Source organism: Coccinella septempunctata, chromosome 5, assembly GCF_907165205.1.
Source record: "Coccinella septempunctata chromosome 5, icCocSept1.1, whole genome shotgun sequence".
NCBI classification, from domain to species: Eukaryota; Metazoa; Arthropoda; class Insecta; order Coleoptera; family Coccinellidae; genus Coccinella; species Coccinella septempunctata.
The window spans coordinates 30231953-30253082 of NC_058193.1; the positions used below are offsets into that span (position 1 = coordinate 30231953).

The 21130-nt window shown below is 37.8% G+C and overlaps 3 protein-coding genes across 4 annotated transcripts in view; all 3 read left to right on the top strand.

Moving 5' to 3' along the window:
- Positions 1-213: 213 nt before the first annotated feature.
- On the top strand, positions 214-4984 carry LOC123313455 (RING finger protein 10). The gene is made up of 9 exons (XM_044898344.1): positions 214-571; positions 1523-1889; positions 1952-2042; positions 2153-2337; positions 2575-3032; positions 3272-3523; positions 4055-4308; positions 4417-4672; positions 4736-4984. The coding sequence occupies exons 1-9, from the start codon at positions 502-504 to the stop codon at positions 4822-4824; spliced, it is 2022 nt and encodes a 673-aa protein (XP_044754279.1). The 5' UTR covers positions 214-501; the 3' UTR covers positions 4825-4984.
- A 462-nt stretch (positions 4985-5446) lies between these two features.
- The window catches only part of LOC123313693, a 54710-nt gene continuing 39026 nt past the window's right edge, over positions 5447-21130 (top strand). The window contains exons 1-7 of one of the 2 annotated variants that reach the window (XM_044898671.1): positions 5447-5806; positions 12302-12411; positions 12467-12702; positions 12929-13117; positions 13219-13368; positions 13426-13519; positions 13587-13751. In XM_044898671.1, coding sequence (XP_044754606.1) covers positions 5640-5806; positions 12302-12411; positions 12467-12702; positions 12929-13117; positions 13219-13368; positions 13426-13519; positions 13587-13751 — 1111 coding nt within the window. In that variant the 5' untranslated portion in view covers positions 5447-5639. The remainder of the gene's footprint in view (positions 5807-12301; positions 12412-12466; positions 12703-12928; positions 13118-13218; positions 13369-13425; positions 13520-13586; positions 13752-21130) is intronic. The other variant, XM_044898672.1, reaches the window with a different exon arrangement.
- Positions 6283-11234, top strand: LOC123313695 (transportin-1-like). The gene is made up of 3 exons (XM_044898673.1): positions 6283-6564; positions 6681-7717; positions 8687-11234. Exons 2-3 carry the CDS (start codon positions 6705-6707, stop codon positions 10347-10349), a joined length of 2676 nt encoding a protein of 891 aa, XP_044754608.1. The 5' UTR covers positions 6283-6564; positions 6681-6704; the 3' UTR covers positions 10350-11234.

A 21130-nucleotide genomic window follows, 5' to 3' on the forward strand; every position in this document is an offset into this window, starting at 1 on the left:
TCTTGTCTCAGTTGTCTCCTCATTTTTCAATCAAATTAATTTGCATAGAGAAGTTGAAATGTTGAAAAGTTGATTCATTATATTTTAGTTTTCAAATTTTGAATAGCAGATTCATCTGTAGGAACCTACCCTCATACGTCAAAAAAATGAAAAAAAAAAAATCATGCCAGAAAAAATTAGATGACATTGATGACAGACGCAAGCGCAATTTGGCAATTAATTAGATTACTGCAGCAGTTGCGGTTCGTCCGTAAAGTGGTGTAAATTGGCAATTCGTCGTTTTCGACGATTTGGGAGTCTTTTAGCTCCCAAACTATTTTTTGTGACGTTAACATCTATTCTTTTTGTCTTACAAACGACATCATCAAAAGGTGTTTTATTTATTTAACCTAGAGTACCCTTAAACATGGCTTTTTAAGATGATTCTCTTGAAGACGTGCGTAGTTCCTCCTTTCGGAGTTTCTTGCTCCTTCGAACGCTGTTCATTCAAATTCATACGTCATGGACAAAAAGTCTGCCCGCTCAGTTCAACCTCTGGCCAAGGGGGCAAATTTTGACAAAAAAACACAAGGTAAGTTTTCTAATTTGTTTCAATATCAAGATTTCAAAACAACATGGCGGCTCACGAACAGATTCTTTTATCACGTTACTGATGAGAATTGATGTGTTAACAATCTTGACTTTTCGAGGAGAGGGGAAATCTGTCTTGTTGATTGCTTATATCATCGTATTTAGTTGAAATATTAGTTCTTTTACCAATTCATACAATAAAAAAAAAGGGAACCAGTGGCGTAACCTAGGATAATTCACCTATCTGCCTCTCCGGTTTGAAATTTCGTGGTTCGGTAACTGTAGCGTGAATTAGAATAACTGAATAAGAAAATAAATGCCACACACGAGAAAGATTTAAATAATACACAATGTCTGTAAAATTTGACCTAATGAAAAACAGAAGGAGATAGTCATATTATTTTTTTGTATTATTTTTTTAACTCGACTGTAAACAACGCAGCAAGATGCACATGATGTGTTTCAATACAAAGAGTTTGTGGATATCATTTTAGAAATTTTTTCTCACTTTGAAGGCTCCCATTTTCGGATACGAATTAATAGGCATTATGAAATATTTCCAAGATGATGGAGAATAACTCATAGATGTTTTATTAATAATCTAAGGAGTTACCACGGTCCAGAAAACATTTCCATAGTTATCGGTTATCGGACTGCTCGATATCCAAAGGTTCGAATCAGTGGCGTACAGTCGAATATTGATTTTGTTGAAACAATTTATCTCAGCACTCAAGATTTTGTATTGAAAACCTGGTAGTCCACGAATGAGTTTTAATGTTAGTATAGGTTTTAAATTAACAGACACAATCCAGTTTGCTGACCGTACGCCACTGGTCTTAGCCGTCAAATGGTATAATAATTATCTAAATTGTTGTACTTCCAGATTTCTTTGAAGGCTTGGTTAATATAAGTTTAAAAAAAAAGATATCTTTATTTTTCGATTAATTTTCAGATAATAATGGTAAATCATTGGCAAAAGGAGGCTACCGTAGAGAGCCAGCTTCTGGCAGCCTCTCTGTCAAGCCAGAGGTTCCTCGTAAAAGTTTTCCACGTTCCAAAACTTCTGATAAGCGGCCGAGGCCACGTGGCCAACAAGATGCTGTGGCTAGAGATGAGACATCCAGCCTAGAAAATCAACTGCCTGAACTTGGCTCAGCTCACACGCCAGGAGGTAAAAAAGCAAATATCAACCATTTGACCAATTTTACGTATGCTCCGAGAAATGGGGTACAAAGAGAAAATGGAAATAAAAAATACAAAAATGGAAATCACTGTGTGAAAAGACACAAGTATGTGAAAGAACACTTTCTTCAAGCTAAGTAAGTTGCAATTATTTCAAGATGTTAGGTGTACCATCTACTTAATTTTGATTCTTCTACAGCTGCCAGTTTGTTGTTAATACATCTGGAGACTATAAACAACACTTGAGCAATCCTGATGCTATAGTGGACTGGAACTACATTGAACAAATAGTAAGTTTAATGTAATGAATAATTTTTTTTCGCTGAGTAAATTTTATTATGAACTTTCTATGTATTGGGTTAAAAGTTTTCCAACAATAATCATGAAATTTGTTTTCAAGAACTTACAAGTGAACGACTTTCCATTATGTCCGATATGTCGCTGTACACCCTCTGCAGCTAAAATTACTAGATGTGGTCATATTTTTTGCTGGTCTTGCTTTCTGCATTATTTGGATCTGTCTGACAATTCTTATCAAAAGTGTCCAATCTGCTTCCAAAATGTTTACGAAGGAGATTTGAAAAGGTGGGTGGTGAACTTAAAGCGTTTTCATAATTGCAACTAGAAAAAAGACCCAAGTCTATTCGCACTGAATCCTAGTAGCCATTTTGTATAATTTATTCCAAAATGTTCGATAAAATGTGCTAAAACATTGAGAGGTTCATTAACTTGTGAAATTAATTGTTTTCAAGTTCAGTGCCTTTTTCTACATGATTGCATATGTATATATCTCCATTATAATGAAGATTTCCCCATTCACAGCGTGATTATCATTCCTCATAACACTTTCAACATTGGTGACACCATCACCTTTAAATTGATGAAGAGAAATGAGAACTCGCTTACGCCCTATCCAGCCGAACAGCAGAAAATTTCAAACGAAAACTCCTTGATACACTTTTCTGAAGACGAACCCTCCAAAATGTACCGTAAGCTGCTGTTGGCCCAAAATTCCGACATTTGTTCAATTATCGATCGCGAAAAAACGGAATTGGAACGACAATTGCTCGATGCTGAGGATTCTGAGGTGTGTTTCATAGAGAAAGCCACCAACTATAATCGAGAAAGGGAGGCCAAGGTTTTGGGGGATAGAGTTAATGAAATGGGACTCTCCGAATCCCCTCCTAATGTAACTTTGAAGGGAATAGGTAAAGCTTCTAATCCTACCGAAGATGATTCAGAAAGTCAGATGAATCCCAAATACATCTACTTTTATCAAGGTGAGATTTGAACGCTTTGATATTTTTCATTACCTTTCACATTTTCTCGTTGGGTTTGTTTTTTTTTGTGGGAGTTGAAATCAATTGGAAGCTTTTTCCTATTCATGAGGAAGAGGGCGGGAATCAGCCAGGTCAAAACCTCTCACTCTTTGTTAACAATGGCTTTCAATTAATTTCAAACCCAATTCTGGTTGGTCACCGGTAATTTTTGTATCAATTTGAAAGAACTTCAATTTCAGCATCTGATGGACAACACATATACATTCACAGTTTGAATGTAAAAATGCTTAAGCACACCTACGGTTCCCTGGAGTATGCCCCAACCACTATAACAGCTAAGATTCTATCAAAAGAGAGTGATTACATGAGTGAGGAGTACAGGAAGTGCTTCAAGTATCTCGCTCACTTACCGGTCACATGCCCTTTTGAAACTATGGAGATAGAGTTGGACAATACCGTTGTTACACAAGAAACGTTGGATTTCTTTAATGGTATGAATTACTTTTTTGAGGTAGTCGATAGTTTGTCATATTGCAACAATGCTTCCCGCCGTTTTGCACGAAATTTCAATGTTTCGCGGATTTTTCAACGTGAAATGTGACAATTTTGTGCTAGAGAAATGTGAGGATAATTAACCTTGTCAACTTATTAATTGTTTTCAAGGTCAGTCCCCTGTACTACAATTGAATTAATACTATAGACAGCTCCTCAATATGTGCAAGTTTTCTCCCAAATATTGCTTCATATTGCAAAAATGCTTCCAGTCTTTTTGCACGAAATTTCAAAATTTCGCGGATTTTTCAACGTGAAATGTGACATTTTCGTGCTAGAGAAATGCGAGGATAATTAACCTTGTCAACTTATTAATTGCTTTCAAGGTCAGTCCCCTCTACTACAATTAAATGAATACTATTGGCAGCTTCTCAATATGCTCATGTTTGCTTCCAAATTCAATATAATATTTAACATTGATCAGTTCTCCGTTAGGTTATTCTGTGAAATTATCTGAATTGTATTCACAGCTCAGTTGGAGGAAAGAAAAAGGAGACGGGTGAAGAAAGCGAAAGAGGAAAAGATACGCGAAATGCGTATAGCAGAAGAAGAAGACCGAAAAATCTTCAAGAGGTACCCAGAAACTCATATTCCACTGGAATCCACAGAACAGTTCCCTTCTTTTGGGTCCCCTCCCATCTCGGGTTCAGATATTCATGCAGGCATTGAACAAAACGAGCCTGGCAGTAGTAGCTGGGAATGCAGTGGTCCTTCGTTTGCCAAGGTAATATCTACATAGAATGAAAGTCCAAAATCAATTGAAGTATTGAGTAATATCTTTGATGAAATGGCGCTCCTCGAAATTCCTTATCAAATTTTTGTTTTGTTCCAGATGGCAGCAACTGTGAGGACAAAATCGAATCCCTGGCCAGGTCTTAGAAGCCCATCAGTTGCTATTCCCACCAGTTCATCGAAAATGACAAGTTTGAGCGATATATCGGGAAGAAGAAGATACAATTCGAATTGTACAGCTACAAGCGACGAACAAGATGGTGGTATTGACCAGGAATTTGTTCCTGAATCGAGGGTGACAATTGGTGATGCTATAGCTCAAGCCCTGCATAAGGCGTCTCGGCAAGAACAGACAGGTAATAATTTGATGGAAAAAGGTTTTTTATGGTTCTACATTGGTCTTTTTTTCATTCCTGTAGGGTCATCAGGTTGTAGTGAGAAGGGTAAGAAGAAGAAAGCAAAGCGCACACTTCTGATGTCCAATTCCTCATTTTTTGGTTATTCATAAATTTGTTCAATTTCAAATTGTTTGTGAGATTTTTAAAGAATTTGTGACTATATTTTACATTTGCTAAAAAAAATTCTTTTAAAAAGTGTTGTATGCTAGATATGTATATATATGTTATCAAATCATTGATTTTCTTTAGCAAAATAAAAAATTCTGATTATTTTTGTTTTTATTATTGATTAATGGTGTATTCTGACGAAATCCTCATTGAAAAAGATACTGCCTCAAGTATAAGGGCATTAGCAATCCAAATAAATTCAGACTGCTTATTTTAAAATCAGTAGGTTTTGACGGTATTGTTTGCAAGAATTATATTTATTAGGATAGATTTTTGCTGCGAGTATTTACCACCTTCCGTTGGGAATCATTTTCTCACAATTTTTACGAAATCAGAAAACAGAGTAATATTGAATATTCTGCATTCATTGGGGAAAATACGTCAAACATCGCGTTATATATTAAGACAAAAACATAAAAAATTATCAAGAATACGAAAAATGGTACAATATTTTTATCGCTGTTTCAGTACCTACGATAATTTTCAAATGTTTGGGCGTTTTCTTCACTCACACAAAAAGTCTAATATTCTGTGGTTTAACCTAGCCCTTTTAATTGTCAACACCGATGTTGTCAATGTCCTTTTGTCCTAACTAAAACACCAAATAGAACAAAAAGCTATTTTTTTAAAAGTATAATAAGGAATTACCTAATGTTTCTTAGTGATTAGTACAAATTAGACTACCCACTCATTTTCACAACGAATTATGTGTATATGTTGATATCCTTTTGTGAATTTCAATATTTTAATTGCTCAAATGGCAAACGACGAATGTATGAACGATTATCGCAATTTTTTTCAGTATTTTCATGAAACGTTAGATCCTAATGATCAACTACCTGTTAGAATATCTAGTTATAGGTTGTTTAAAGAAGAAGTTGTTGGTGCAATCTTCAACTGGACGAATCAGTATTTAAATGATAAGTGAGTACACTTTTTTTGCTAATTTCGCTCCTTAGATTCGTCATGAAGTAATTTCATATCTGGGAGAATTCAAATGAAACAAATGGTGCTTAAAGAGTTTTTCCTTAGGAGTGGTTCATGACTCATGATTATCATCCAAATTAATTGTTGAATTGTAGAAGTTACTGGAATTGTAACTCAATCTGCTCTCGCTGTTTCAATATTATATAGCTGAATTTGGTTTCACCAAAGTACATCTCTTTTCTATATCATTTAGTTACTGAAAAATTATTCACATTACGATATTTGAGATTTGCTTCCCTGTAAAATGACAACAAATTGAAGAATTCATTGTTTGTCCAAGGAATTGAACTTTTTCAAACAATTTTATTATTCCTCATTTTTTCCTATATTATACGCATGGATATCTACATTTAAGTAAGTATTTTTTGAGATAAACCAATGGAAGTCAATCAGGTCAGTTCTTTCAGCTGTGGAATTTTGTAACATTCTCTATCATCTGCTGAACTGTAATCGGTTTTACTTTTAATCTTTTCTGTAGAGAAGAATGATAATATGGTATTTAAAAATACAATTTTTGAAAAAGGCTCAAATAAACGGTCATTTGCGTTGGCGACACTGTTGCGTGATATTTAAATCTCGGATTGTCAGTATTGATTTGCTTGATAATTCTATGCACCATAGAAATGTTGAGTCCGTGGCTAACTTCGCGCTATTTACTTGCTGCACCGGCTGTCAAATTTTTCGACTGTTTTGTGGTGAGTAAAATATCAATACCTCAATAAATTCGATTACCACATTAGGAGGAATCGATCAATTGAATATTTCATCAACTACATTTGCTTCTTGCTCATATTTCTGATTATTCTTCCAGTGTTTTAAAAATTGAAACATCAATATGAACTGGGGAGATTGGACACCCCAAGAAAATGTTCTGCTTTCAATTCTTGAAGTTCTACAAGAAGCCCTGATACCTGACAACGAGATTCAAAAAAATGTGCAGCAAAAGCTGAATCTGATACAGAATATAGGCGATTTCACATATTACCTCCTATTTATAATTTCCAACCCAAATTATTCAGAAGAAATAAGAAGTTTGAGTGGTATTCTATTGAAAAATAATATAAACTCAGTTTATGACTCGATAGCACAAGAGTATTTGTTGAGAATACGCCAAGAATGCCTGCGATTATTGCAAGATCCTTGTAAAGACATTCGAATTAGTATTTCAAATGTCCTTGTTATGCTGGCCAAAGATAACTTGGCTTCTTGGCCCGAGCTGGTTCCATTTCTCATAAACGCCTTTGATGCCTCTAACGAGTTTAGTGAAATTGCCTTGAACACTCTCTTCAAAATCTGCGAAGAACTGATAAGAAATAACAAATCTGATGAAGAAATATATGGAATAACTAGGAAAGTATTCCCTAAACTGAATGAAATGCTCTCTCAGGAGAAATGTACCTTCAATCATGATATTATCAGGCTTGTCAATCAATTCCTTCAAGAGTATTTTATGATTGTCAAACAATCTTTAGACCTGGGATCCTATTTAAGGAATATAATGAAATATGCTGATTCTGAAGATGTAGAGATGCAAAAACAGGTTTCTATGACATTCGACTTATATTTAGATAATAGAGAAGATAGTTTATTGCCTCATTTGCATGAAGTTATACTTTATCTGCTGGCTAAAACGCAACATAAAGATACTGAAGTTGCTTTACAAGCCTGTGAATTTTGGTTTACTGCCACCAAGCTGTCAAACTGTAAGGAGCTACTGTCACCTTACATGGAAAAACTGCTTCCAGTGTTATTGAAAAATATGAAGTATTCTGAGTATGAGCTGATGGCCCTGAAAGACTGCTTGGGTAACGATTCCAATGAAAAGGATTCGTCGAAAGATATTTATAGGTGAGAAGTTTTATGGCTCAAGTATGGAAGTTGTGCTGAAAATTTGCGATTTGAATCTTAAACAAAAGAATATTACTAGTTGTTGCAGTGCCATAAATGATGTCTGAGAATTTGTTATAGGATTTATTGGGCTCTTTCAAGGAAAGATTGATACAAGATGGTGAAAAAGCCCAATAAATTCTATTACTAGCTTATAATTCTCAGGAATAAACATCTTCGAGCAATTATCAGATGATATTCAGTACAAAAAATTAAGTTATATCTAAAAATGGTGAAACAGCATGTTCCAATTGTATTTTAATTATTGAAAGCAGTGATCATTTTTTTATCTTGAGTAAATTTGCCTGTTTCCATAAAATTTCCACCAAGTTTTTTCAATTTGAATTTTTTTCCTAACTCTACTTTCATTTATTATTAAATATATTATATTCACGTCCGATCATATATAATATTTGTTTCCTTGAGCATTGTGACATGCATAAATCACTTGTTATTTATGAGCCATTATGCACTGGTCTATTTAACTTCATGGTGACAAACACAGAAATAGAGACATCTATGGTTGAAACCACAGAATCTAAATTTGGACAGAATAGGACCCTGGCCAAGAAGATATATATAGAAGGGAAGCGAAATAGGAGGTTTGGAATTTTCGGAAAATGCCCTGAAGTTACGTCACACTAGCGTAACCACGACGACCAAGCTAGTGTGACGTGGGTCTGCGGGTTAATATCCCAAATACTATGGAACCTCCTATTTCACCTGCTTTCTATGGATGGAAATGTAATCCTCGTGAACAGTAGCCATCATTAAGCTCCTGGAATAATTTACTATCTTTCATTAGTACATTTATTACTTCTTTTTATTTTCAGCACACTACTTTTGAGTACTATGAACATTTTCAGCACCAACTCTATATTTGAGCTTTCTCATCAAATCAAGGCATAGCTGATTCTTTGAAAATTTTAGATATCAGAATATTCAGAACAAGGAAAATGCAGATGAAGAATGTTACAGTGACGATGAAGATAATTTCAATGAAGAAGTAGATGATTGCTATATTGGTTGGACGCTTAGGAAATGCAGCGCAGCATCTCTTGATGGAATTGCTGTTAGGTTTCGTGAAGATCTACTTCCTTTACTAGTACCTTACCTCAATGAGATTTTATCACACCAGGATTACTACATTAAAGAATCGGCGATTCTAGCTCTAGGCGCCGTAGCTGAAGGATGTATGATGGGCTTAAAGCCGTACCTTCCATTTTTGATTAATTATTTGATCAATTCAATGAATGACGAACATTCTGTCATTAGAGTTATTACTTGCTGGACTTTGGGACGTTATGTACCTTGGATAATCAACAGTGATCCCTCCCCACACACCTATTTCATACCAGTAATGACTGTCTTACTCAAACATTTCATTGATGATAATAAGAGAGTTCAGAGAGCTGCGATCTCCGCTTTCTGCATTTTTCAAGAGACCGCTCAAGCTAAACTCATACCTTATATAGATATTATACTGGAGGGATTTGAACAAGGGTTTCAGAGATTCCAATATCGTAGTCTGTATCTATTATATGATGCTATAGGTGCTCTCGCACAATCGGTAGGCAACCAGTTGAGTAAACCTGAATATATAAACAAATTGATGCCTCAGTTGATGCACAAGTTTTCACAATGCGATAACTATTCCGATGATAATTTCATAGCGGTGCTGGAATGTTTGTCTAACATTATTCCGGCTTTGGAAATTTCTTTTTTGCCATATTCAGAGGTAGTTTACTGGCATTGCTTGAGAATAATAACCGATACTATACATTCAACGATGAATTACAACGAGAATCCCAGGGAGCACGATGTTCCAGACAAAGAACCTATGAATGTAGCCCATGATGTTTTATACAGCATGGCTCTAGGTCTCAAGAACCACTTCATCAAGTACGTAATGAACAGTAACTTATTGGTCTTGTTGCATACCACAATGATGGAAAATATGTCCCTTATCAGACAAACGGCGATAGCCTTGTATGGCGAGCTCATCATATTGTGTTTTCCTTATCTGTCGAACACCGTTAGCGAATACATCCCCATATTGATCAAGAATTTAGATGAAAAACACGAGGGTGTATGCAACAACGCAGCTTGGGCTTTGGGAAAACTCAGTTCTGTGATGGGTTCCGCCATGCACCCCTTCATATCGGACATGATGGTACCATTCGTCAATATTTTGAGGAACTCCAATCTGAACAGGCCCATGTTCAGAACTGTAGCATTATCATTCTGCATAATTTGTTACGTGAGCAACGACATAACTGTACCGGATTTGGATTTGATTCTGAAAAACTGCTGTATGCTCATAAGGAACGTCAAAGATTCGGAGGAGAAGGATTTGGCTTTCAGGGGACTCTGCAAAGCGGTCGTATCGCATCCCAGCTTCTTCAAGGAGAACTTCATGTACTTCTGTGACGCAGTGGCCTCTTGGAACAGCATGCGGCTCGATCTGAAGGAGAGCATAAAGTCGATATTGGCCTCCTTCAAGGAACAGTGCGGGGAAGAGAACTGGACTGTCTTTTATCAACAGTGCCCTGAGCCGTTGAAGATGCGACTGATCAGTCTGTACGGGATATGAGGCAAAAACTGAGGGCATTCAATCGGATAGGGGGTAAATACGATGGGTGGGAAGCCTGAAAGCGCCTGCCCTGAATACGTCGGAAGCGCATTAAAAGGGATTAATTTCGCGAGGGAGGGGATAGCCGCGTTTTTACATCTTGAATCGCATATCAAAACGGCCAATTGTCGTTTTGTCTAAGCTTCAATTGGAATTTCAACTCGGATTTCGAAGAAAATCAGCGCTGCCTATAGAAATGAATGGTTACGGTTAGAGTAAACATAACCTCGAAAAGTTTTCTATGTCAAGTGTGTAATTTTGGAGTTATTCAGGTTTTTTTCGCATTAACCACGCAGAGCGCAATTTTCTTCTGAAATCTCCGTTCCTAATGAATCTGTGAATAGAATTTGATCTATTTTCATCGAAAATTTCTCTTGATATTTCAAAATTTCCGAGCGTGTTTATGAACATAAAACTGTTTCAGTATTTTCAACCAAATGTAATGTGAAATTGAGGAAAATTATCGAGTAGATTAGATACTAATCGAGTAACTAGTTACGTGAATTTTTGTACCTACTTATGCATGAACTAGAAAGAATCAACAATGTAATCTAATGATCTTGAGGAAGCATGATTTTTCAATGCATGACCAGATATATTTTATGATATGCTAAAGCAGTATTCATGGATTTTCGATAAATTTTCTAGTCTAATCATATGATCAATTTTTGTATTTCATTTCGAATTTGCAGGAAACAGCTTATGGGTTATGTTGAAAATGTGTATTGGACCTCTTTGTTGTGTTAGACGAATCATTATTTTATGCAATCTCATGAGATATGTGTAAAATCACTTTTTTATAATACTTGTATAACAGCCGAGTGTTAATAAATATTTTAGATATTTCATATTCTTATTAATTCTTTTTCCTCCTTCCTTTTTACACGAATGCGTTAAGAAGCGCTGTCAGTTCATGCAAAATAAAGTAGTGATTGTATATGCATGGATTGTTAGGGTGGCCACAAACTGCTATCACGTCACGCTGACTCACGTGTTATCTTGGAAAGACACGTCACTTCAAGAAAAGTATGGTTCGAAGGAAGAAGATGTAGAAAAGAGACGCTTTAGGAGATCGGAAGAACTTGGGTGTTTCCACACGCTAGCTCGCCCTGACGTAGCTATTAAAAAGTAGGCTTAACAGGGCCACCCAATACGTCATCACCCTTCCAACAGGCTCTGAACTTAATCGCACCTCCTTAGTTCGATCATGTATTTTAATGGGTTATCAACTGTGTAAAGCCACACTGATAGTACCACTGCACTTTAACTCATCATATCGCTTTGAAGGATTTCGCACATGATATCACATCAGGTGACAGCCTTCTGTTCTAAATTAAACTCAATATTGTTTAAAGACGCCGCCACAGAGACAATTCAAGGTCCATTGGTAGGCGTCTCTCCAATGGCGGATCAAATATTGTTCCATTCTTGAATGATTTCTATGAAAATTAGAGAGTTTTACTAAGGTGGGACTCTTTCAGGGCAGACTTATCAGCCTCAATTATTTCTCTGATTTGTATAGCAGTTACCACTGAAATACACATAGCGTTAGATCAAGTTTTCAAAAGATCTAAAAAGAGATACTTAACAAAGGTTGTTTATAATGATGAAAAATAAAGAAGAGCTTCCTCTCACATATAACCTTGGGACCACTGATGTCCACAAGGGTCGTAAGGTTACTCTACGAACTTTGAATTCTGGCGAAAGCGATTGTTCGAAGTACAGGGTAGAGTTTGTCACATTCTCTAGTTTAGATAGCAGAGCGCTCGACTGGCAATTTTGAGATCGTGGGTTCAAATTCCGTCCGGAGGAACACGTTTTCAAGAATTTATAAATTTGTCTGTGCGCCGTTAATTGTTCTTGCAATATTTCAATAATGGTATTTTGTTATACGAATATCCTTCTGTTTTCAGAAAATGCCCTCGGCACCTCATTTCTTTCCTTTCAAGAATAGTGATAGAAGAAACAAGAAAACGTTGCAAGAAGCAACCTGTCCAATGTGGATTCAATCCATCCGAAAATGGTAAGGAAGGACTTCTGGTAACTGAATGTAACTGTATACAATTATAATTTTTCAGCTTATGGGCCTTTGAAATTGATGCATACAGTGATAGAGGTGATAAATGAGGTCTGCCTTAATTATAAGTCGAGCCTGAATGTACAAAACAGACAAAACATGGCTGTGTCATATCCCTTGCCCGCACCTGAAGACGTTTATAGTGTAGTTAGTACGTCGGCTTTGAAGAATATGAGGAGAAAAATGGAGGATCGATTGATAGTTGTCCATGATTTGAATACAATATTTACCAAACAGGTTGGCTTGACATATAAAACCAAGGTGGGGTAGGAAAACTTTTGGGCCAAACTTAATACAATCTACAAGTAGCTTTCTTGATTCTTAAAGATTTTCCAACTGTCTTTTCTATGTGGTATGCTTGTCCAACAACTACTGGTTAGGGTCCAAAAATTTCCTCACAAAACTTGGGTTTTTTGCAATACACGTAGAACTGACCTTAGATGTGCTAATGAATTTTTTTTAGGATACTACACCGTCCCATTATTACGCAGTGTTCGACGGTCATGGCGGCGAACATGCAGCAGCCTACAGTGCTAACCATTTACATCAATACCTCGCTGAAAGTACAAATTTTACCTCAAATCCCGAACAAGCAATACGAGACGCCTTCTCCAAAACCGACTGCATGTTCATCAAGAAATGTGAAACTGAGGTTAGTGGCGTTTTTTTTTCAAACACATGAGAAAAGTTTTGGTTTTGTTTCCGCCTGGTGCGTTTATCTTCATCAGTGTACCAATAGAACTTTTGTTTCAGAAAATCGATTCTGGAACGACAGCCGTTTGCGCCCTCTTGTTACCTAAGGAGAAAACTTTGTACGTGGCTTGGGTGGGAGATTCCCAGGCTGCTCTAGTGAGCGGGGGTAAGGTACGGTCCTGTGTAGAACCCCATAGGCCGGATAGACAGGTGATTGAAAATATTCTGTTTACTTTGAGAATTATTCTAATGTATTTTTGTCCGCAGGATGAACGTCAAAGAATTGTCGACGAAGGCGGTACGATCCTGCATTGGGGCGTTTGGAGGGTAAACGGCAAACTTAGTGTTTCAAGAGCAATAGGTAAGTTGTTTTAAACTGATGAATATTAAAGTGTTGAAACCATCCTGGAACACTTTTTTCATCGTAGGTGATGCAGATTACAAACCCTACGTGAGTGCCACACCTGATATAGTAAAGATCCCTTTGGGAGGGGAGGAAGATTTCCTCATCCTTGCTTCAGATGGTTTATGGGATCATTTAACAAAGATCAAAACTGCCAAAGTTGTTTATGAGGCTCTATATTTCAGCCCAGGTGAGTATTCAAATATTGAGCGCTGATGAATTGTGGGGATAAGTGACATTACGATTTTAAAGTCGTACAGGGTACCTCAGAGCCGATTGCTCGGGCTGTGGTGAGGGTAGAAGGTGTTCCTTAGGGTTTGTAGTTTTCAGATTCTGCCCCCTCTGCAAACACAGTCTAACCTTCGGTGAAAATTAGTTTATTGTTGCCTGTTAAAATTGATGAAGCATTTCTGAGTACTACATCCAGTCCTTAAGTAATTGAATATTTCGTTTTTGTTCAATTACCAACGGTTCTGCGTAAGAAGGACTATATATTCTACGGAAGAGCCGAGTCCACCTCTGCGTCATGTTATAGAACATAATGGATATATTGATTGTGATTTATATGAAGCCTTTGAAACGAGAGTTTATACTTGATTTATCCCCTGTTTAATTGAATATATCGAATACTGAGATTTAAACTGCCAGTCTTCTTCAGAGAATTTAATGAAAATAATTCAATTTATATGAAAGAATTAAGCAGGTATATACCTACCTGCAGCAGCGCTACTGTATCGGATAAACTATCAATTTAAAGATCCGAAACGAATAGAAAACCAAATGTGAAAAATTATTGCAGCAGTTTTCAGGAACTGAACCGAGTTAAACTCAGTACCGCATTATGATCGAAATCATTTCCCATATCTCTTGCAATCACAATATTATCCAACAGACAACTCTCTTTCTTTGTGTGAAATATTGCGTCGAACTAAATTTCACTTCATATTTCCGTACAACAAAGAGACCTTATCTGATCCTCTTACCTATCGCCGAATGGCAGGCTAAACAATGAACTTTTTCGTCAGCGTCCATCTCTCTAGCCGGATGAAGAAAGTATAGGTGCGGATTCGCAGTATGAATTCTTGCGAGGCGTTTCTTTTAGTTTTTTTTTTATGAGCCGTTGAGAGCTGCATCCTGTTAAAAACTGCTATGATCATTTAACAATAATAAAAGTCGTTGCGGAAACACCACATCGCGGAGAAAGAACACAATTTGATAACGCTGCTGTAGAGGTAGATGGACCTAGCCGACTTTGATTCATAGCTGTAGATATTGGGTTCTTCGGTAGTTTCATATTTTTAGTTGGTTAACATCCTTACCGGTAGATTCGGGTGACTTGGGACAGTTCTGTAACTTGGGACAATTACCCCCTTGCAGATTTCTTACCATATATGAGTGAAAGGACAAAATTATAAGATCCTGTAGCGTCTTTTCGGTTAGTTTAACAATTAATTCCTGTTGAGTTTGCCATGACCAGAGCGTTTGAATTGACAGGAAAAATTAACGAATTCAGGAGAGTAAAAGAGCGTTTTTTTATGGCCCTTATACTTTGTAGTGTCCTGTAAATTCGTATCACTTTGTGCATGTGTAATTTTTTTATGGGATATTGGGATATTAGATATGTCATGAAGCAAGGTTGTTTACAAATCAAACGGCAACACGGATCTCATTCATTTATTTTGTTGTTTCATAGGGTAACTAGGGAGAATGCCGAATAGATACAAGCGGCGCATTAGCAGCAGAAAATATGCCGATTTTTCGCAGGATATTATTATTTACGTTATTTCCACAAAGAAATTACCAAAGAATGAAAGATATCAAAGTTCCCTTGTTTTGTTTAGTTTTTTCACATTTATGTTGCAATATATTTACTTTCGCTGTAATAGGGGTGTATCATTTAATTTCCTTACTGAATTTCAACTATATAATCACAAATTCTAATTTATTAAAACTATACACCGTCCCAAGTCACCTATTTGATTTGAGAGTTGAGAAATCAATAGATTTTAACTTGTGTCCCAAGCCTCCCAAATCGGTGGGTGACTTGGGACAAGTATATTTTATTTTTTTCAAAATTTATATCCGAATACTGAAGCATATCCTAATCAATAGTATGAGTCATTAAGCATATTGGAACCTCTTTTGCAGATAAAAATAGGTCACTGATTTGAAAATATGACAAGTTGAATTCAACAATCGTCCCAAGCCACCCGAATCTACGGTAGGTGGAATATATACACTGCCTGAAGAGTGTATATTCGAGATGAAACTTATTTTTTGGAGCACTTTAATCAAATTTTCAGTATGGCTGTACATACATTCCTTGTGGAAAGGAGTATGTTTTCGCATTATACACATCCAAAGTATGGCCCTCATGACAAATTGGAGAGCTTTGCCCTGCAGATCTCCAAGTGCCGTACCGATAAACCTCCTCTTTCTACACTCCATTGATCCACAGTACTCTCTGCATTTAGGCCCAACCTGCGTGGAGCGTTTTCCTAAAAAATACTTCTTTCTTTTTCTTTCCTCCATGAGGTGATGCCTAAACGTAACAGTTCGGAGTGGCCTTGACGATCTCGTGCTATGTGAATCATGTAATTGAAGAAATAACGGAACGCGTCCGCGGTCTGAGTGGAGAAAAATTTTCACGGTGAACGGCGTTCCTAATGAACGCTTCCTACAGCGATTTTTACGTTGCGGCGTCACGACGTTTGATGATTTCGCAAAGCTAATCGACGAGAGGTCTCTACGGCATGGCAACAGGCACAGGAGACGTTTGCCCTGCTGGGTATTCGTGCAGGGTAAATTTATCCGACTCGAAATTATCGCGAAAACATCTAGTACACTACTGCTTTATCAAATCGGACAATATACGTCATCGCCCTTTTTATCTCATGATGTCAACCCGAAGCTCTTCGTGCGGTGTCATGGAACAAGTTGAAAGTGTGTCACAAGTGGAATAATTAACCAGGGTCGAAAAAAAACGAGGCGCAGTCCTTAAAAAACCCTGTAATCTCCTTCATTGTGTTTTAGAAGAGGGCTTTGCTCTCCATCGTTAGTTACAGGGTGTGGAAATGCCACCGCATGTGATCCTGCTTAAACAGTGCCTCTCTGTCCCTTCGATAAACCTCTGTAGCTTCTCATTTGCGTTCATATTTGGGCCCTTATTCGTATTCGTACACGCCTTAAAATCGAAGACACCGTAATTCTCGGGGGGCCATCATCACGTGACACGTACGGAGAAGCTGACGTGAATTAATCAATGGATTCGAGCTTTCTCGCATCCTGCGAAAAGGAAACTTAATAAGGAACATCGGACGGCAGACTTAATTGACGCCAAGTATGAGGTCATTCGTGATGGTTATAACATTGTCTCGATCGTATGATCCTTTAGACGTCGATCAACAAATTCTACAATGAACGAACTAAGTTCATTGCGGTTCTCCGACCCGGAACACGGCCAACTTATCTATGATCTCCTTATCTGTGACGAGAAATGTCACGGAGTTATTTCTGTGCTTTACCACCGAATTCGTATTTACAGATTATTATCAGTTTAATCTGATTTCATTAAAGTTCATGAGTCGGTGATGTTTATTACGGGATAATTTCGAACTCAATCGGATAAAGACAAATGCACAAGATGCGATCATACAAAAATTCGTATCGAATTAATAAGATAAGAAGAAGCTGATTCTCGTTATGAATCGAAGAAATGAAACGGCATGCCATGGTTTTTCTGTCCTCAGGAGATTCCGCTGCTATAGAATCCATTACGTCCGCTGATTAACTGGCGCATTTCTGTGATTCGATTAACTCACTTCTAATGATTAAAACAGTCACCGGCGTTTTTGCAATGCAGATTGCGATACTGAACCGTTTTATCTTGAAAAACGATTTGTTGAAACGGTGCGCCAGAATGAAGATTGTACAATCCTTTTGATTTGGATCATTCGTTTCGATGTGTGTATTTCTTTTTGTGCAACGATTATAGACTACCATACTATATGATCGTTGCTGTTTGTCGTTGATGCGTTCAAAATTGATTCCAGATCGGGGGACATAGACCACAGATTTGTTTTCGAATAACATCGATGTATTTTGGCCATCCTTAGTCAGATCAATTGTGGGGAACGAACCACTTGAAAAAGTTAATCGATTTTGTAACATTGTGTAAACAAAGCCTTGTACTCATCTAGTACTAACTACATATCTAAATACATATTCTCAACCTTGATTAAATTCGCGGAAACAAATTTCGCTTGTCACAAACAAAAAAATCCGCTCGTTTTTCGTACAAATTGCAGCATTATCGTCATCCTTTTCCTCTAGACTATCTGGCTAACATTCAACACAGCCAATTACCAACTGAATAGACCAAACACCGACCAGTTCAGCGAATAACCCGCAGTCATCATACTTTATACCAACACGAACGATTTCGTAGGGGTCGGTAAAAAAAAGTCCAAACGATTCATGAGAACACCTTTACCGTTATCCCGTTGCGGCCGAGCCTGTGACCCTGCAACTTTAATCATTTTCTGCGGAGAGGAATGAATGGCTGTCACTTGTCGCCTTGACCTCCGTCCCGACGCCCGAATTTCGTTATCTTTGCGTCCGTAGGGATCTAATTAAATTTCGGACATTTCGCTACTATCTCGCGTATTATTTTGTTATGTTGGCAGGTTCGGGAGATGCTTTAGAGTTTCTGTGGTGTTATAGATCTTCGAGATTCGTGCTGAAAGTTCGCAGAAATCATAGAAATCGAAGTGAAGTACGTTGTTTTATGCATGTTCTATGCGAGTTTTCTATGGGGAGTATAAAATATCTATGAATCGTTTGCACCCCTAAATAGATATTATATTTAATAAAGTTTGAATATGGATTTTCATCCTTACGTAGGCGTTTTGAACAAAAATATCATAGAATCACAAAATTGTTACCCACTGCGAGTTTACAATCATTTATGGAGACCCTGTGGAAGTGTACCCGCATTATTTCTGTGTTGAGTTCCCACTCAATGAGAAAGCAAAAAATATTGGATTCCCGAATTCCGAAACGACGTACAAAGGATTTTTGTTTACACGAATATACAGAAATAACTATAACGCTAACCCACCCGCGACTAGGACAAACTGGAGGCTTCTCCCGGGCCCTCCAGCCGCCGGATGACATACGGTCAGCAACGCCGGCCCCGGGGGGGATCGGGGGCGCGACTCCCGATGACTCATCATCATCGTGCCGTGAGCCGGCCGCTCCAAGCGATTGGCATACACTCTCACCACTCTCGCAAACGCAGAGCCAAACCACGGAACACCAGACAGTGCCCCGTATCATATTCAGTGATTCGGTCGCGAGTTCCACCGCATTCGACTTGATTATCTCTGTGTTCATTTACGCGATCTGTGATTCTGTGCCAAGAGGACCTTCCTCTGGAGAGCCTAGCCGACTTTAGCTGAAGAGGTGAGTTGGAGATCGAACATTTTTCCAAGCAAATAATTCAGCGGTTTATCAAGTCTTTTCCATTGTAGCTGTTTCTGAAAAAAGTCATAGAATCTCCTCCTCCTTCTATGCCTACGAGTAAATTTGACGACCTCCCTTATCCCTATTCACAACCCCAGAATACTTCTATGATTCATGCTATTTCCCGAGAAATCTGTGGTTTATATTTGCATAGAGTATTTTCGATTCGGTGATGCGTTTCTTAAATTAGATCTAGGACGCGATTTAAATCATCAGACTGTGTCATTACTAAAAATTATGAAGCTCCTAGACCACTCCCATATAATAGTATCATAATTAAACGATAAATTTCCCTCAGCCTAGCCATTCCCTAATTAAATCTCTCATTTCACTGAGCACACCGCTTTTTTCGATGATATCTTCTTTGATCTCCAAATTTTCCCCCGGTTAGGAGAGTTTGTCGAAAGATAAAAAAATTTCTCCTTTCTTCGAAGAAACCTAGGTGGAATTGCCGTTTTCGGTTATGTCGCTGTGCGGTCTGCAGTGTCATAACGAATGAACAGTTTGCATTGTTTATTATGCACCAACCTTCTGTCGGCAATATCTGCCGTGAAATTACCCGTTGTGAGAAACTGAGCGTGAAATGTAAATTTCATTCTGCATTACAATGAAATTAATTAAGGCCCGTACTAGTTCATTGCTCTGTTCCTTTCCTATCTTCGACGCGGACAGCTAGGGCAGTATCACGGTGTCATAAATTTGTCAACTAACTCAAAACTGGAAAAAGAAGAAAACGAATAGTTTTGATGGTTCATGCAAAAATGGCTTTTATGGTTCAAACCATAGATTCCAATAAAATAGCTGATTAGGGATTTTTTGAGCCTTCCTTATCTGGATCAACTCTGAAGATGTCGTTCTTCCCCTTTCTTGTTGAAAAAACGACGCCTTCTAATCTTGGTCTTGCTCTAGTAAATAAATGTTTTAACAAGTATTCGCTCATAATGGAACAAATGGGAGTTCGATAGTCGCCTCTTTATTTTCACGATATAATTGATGCGGCTCATGGCGCGCTTCATGGTATAATGGTAATGATGGTAAATCATTCATTTCTCATTTCCCCCTTCGTAGTATGTTAAAATAACTGTTTCGGTTACGTGTTACCGGATCGAACGGAATGCATCTTATCAGAGCAAGGAAAGTATGCAAAATCGAGAAATTCGAAAACTCCGGTTCATTTACTCCGTACTCGGTGACCGTTTCCGAACGCAGACCTTCACCGGGATTCCACAGAATTCAAATCTTCGACACAATACTCTCATTCGAACATAGACATAGAAACTCTAAGTCCCTATGTCTATGATGTATTCAGGGTATAGAATTCGGTCACTTGGGAGTTGTTCATAGACATAAAAAGATTCTGTCATAGACAGAGATGCCCTATAAACACAGAAGGATGTCTATAGAATTATTCGAGTCTCTAATCGTTATGCCTTCGATTTTTTGCTGTCGATTACCAATAGAAATTCTTCTGTTTGCCGTAATTAGTTGTTCCCAAGAGTTGAAATCCCATCGGCTCTCATTAGAAAACAAGGGAGATTCGAGACGCTGATTGCAGCCTCAATTACGATCGCACCACGTCGTGAATACCAACATTGCGATAAGTCAAATCGATCGGAGCTATCGCATCACAGCGGCGAAATAAGTTGAAACCTTTATTTTCCGGCAGAATGCGGCCGCAAGACGGAGGGTGCATATTGTGCGGTGCATTTCGTCGAATAGGGGAACTCCCCTACCAAGATTCACTATTTATTCGAATTGGATCCCCGGTCGTGTCATTTGTTCCTCCCGACGAGAAATATTGAATTTATTGGCCGTTTCTGGGAAGTAATGGATGTCAAATTTATAATATAATGGTTTTTTCCCGTACTGGTCGTGGAGTTGGTTCTCTATGGCCGACCATTTCTTCTGTCAAAGGGAGTTGTAGAATTAGACTGGTGGCAAGCCTGATAAGGGACCGTCAATGTCAGTGCGATTGGACTATGGAAAACACAGAGGCAGACCGATTTCTTTGGCATAATCTATGACTGCGCCTTTGGATACTAAAAT

What these genes read in the sequence shown, in the direction of transcription:
- LOC123313455 (XM_044898344.1), top strand. Translation starts at nt 502, where the DNA reads ATGGACAAAAAGTCTGCCCGCTCAGTTCAACCTCTGGCCAAGGGGGCA. An exon ending in AACGTTGGATTTCTTTAATG is followed by an intron (nt 3,524 to 4,054) that starts GTATGAATTACT and finishes TTGTATTCACAG; the next exon opens with CTCAGTTGGAGGAAAGAAAA. An exon ending in GTCTCGGCAAGAACAGACAG is followed by an intron (nt 4,673 to 4,735) that starts GTAATAATTTGA and finishes TCATTCCTGTAG; the next exon opens with GGTCATCAGGTTGTAGTGAG.
- LOC123313695 (XM_044898673.1), top strand. Translation starts at nt 6,705, where the DNA reads ATGAACTGGGGAGATTGGACACCCCAAGAAAATGTTCTGCTTTCAATT. An exon ending in TCGTCGAAAGATATTTATAG is followed by an intron (nt 7,718 to 8,686) that starts GTGAGAAGTTTT and finishes TGAAAATTTTAG; the next exon opens with ATATCAGAATATTCAGAACA.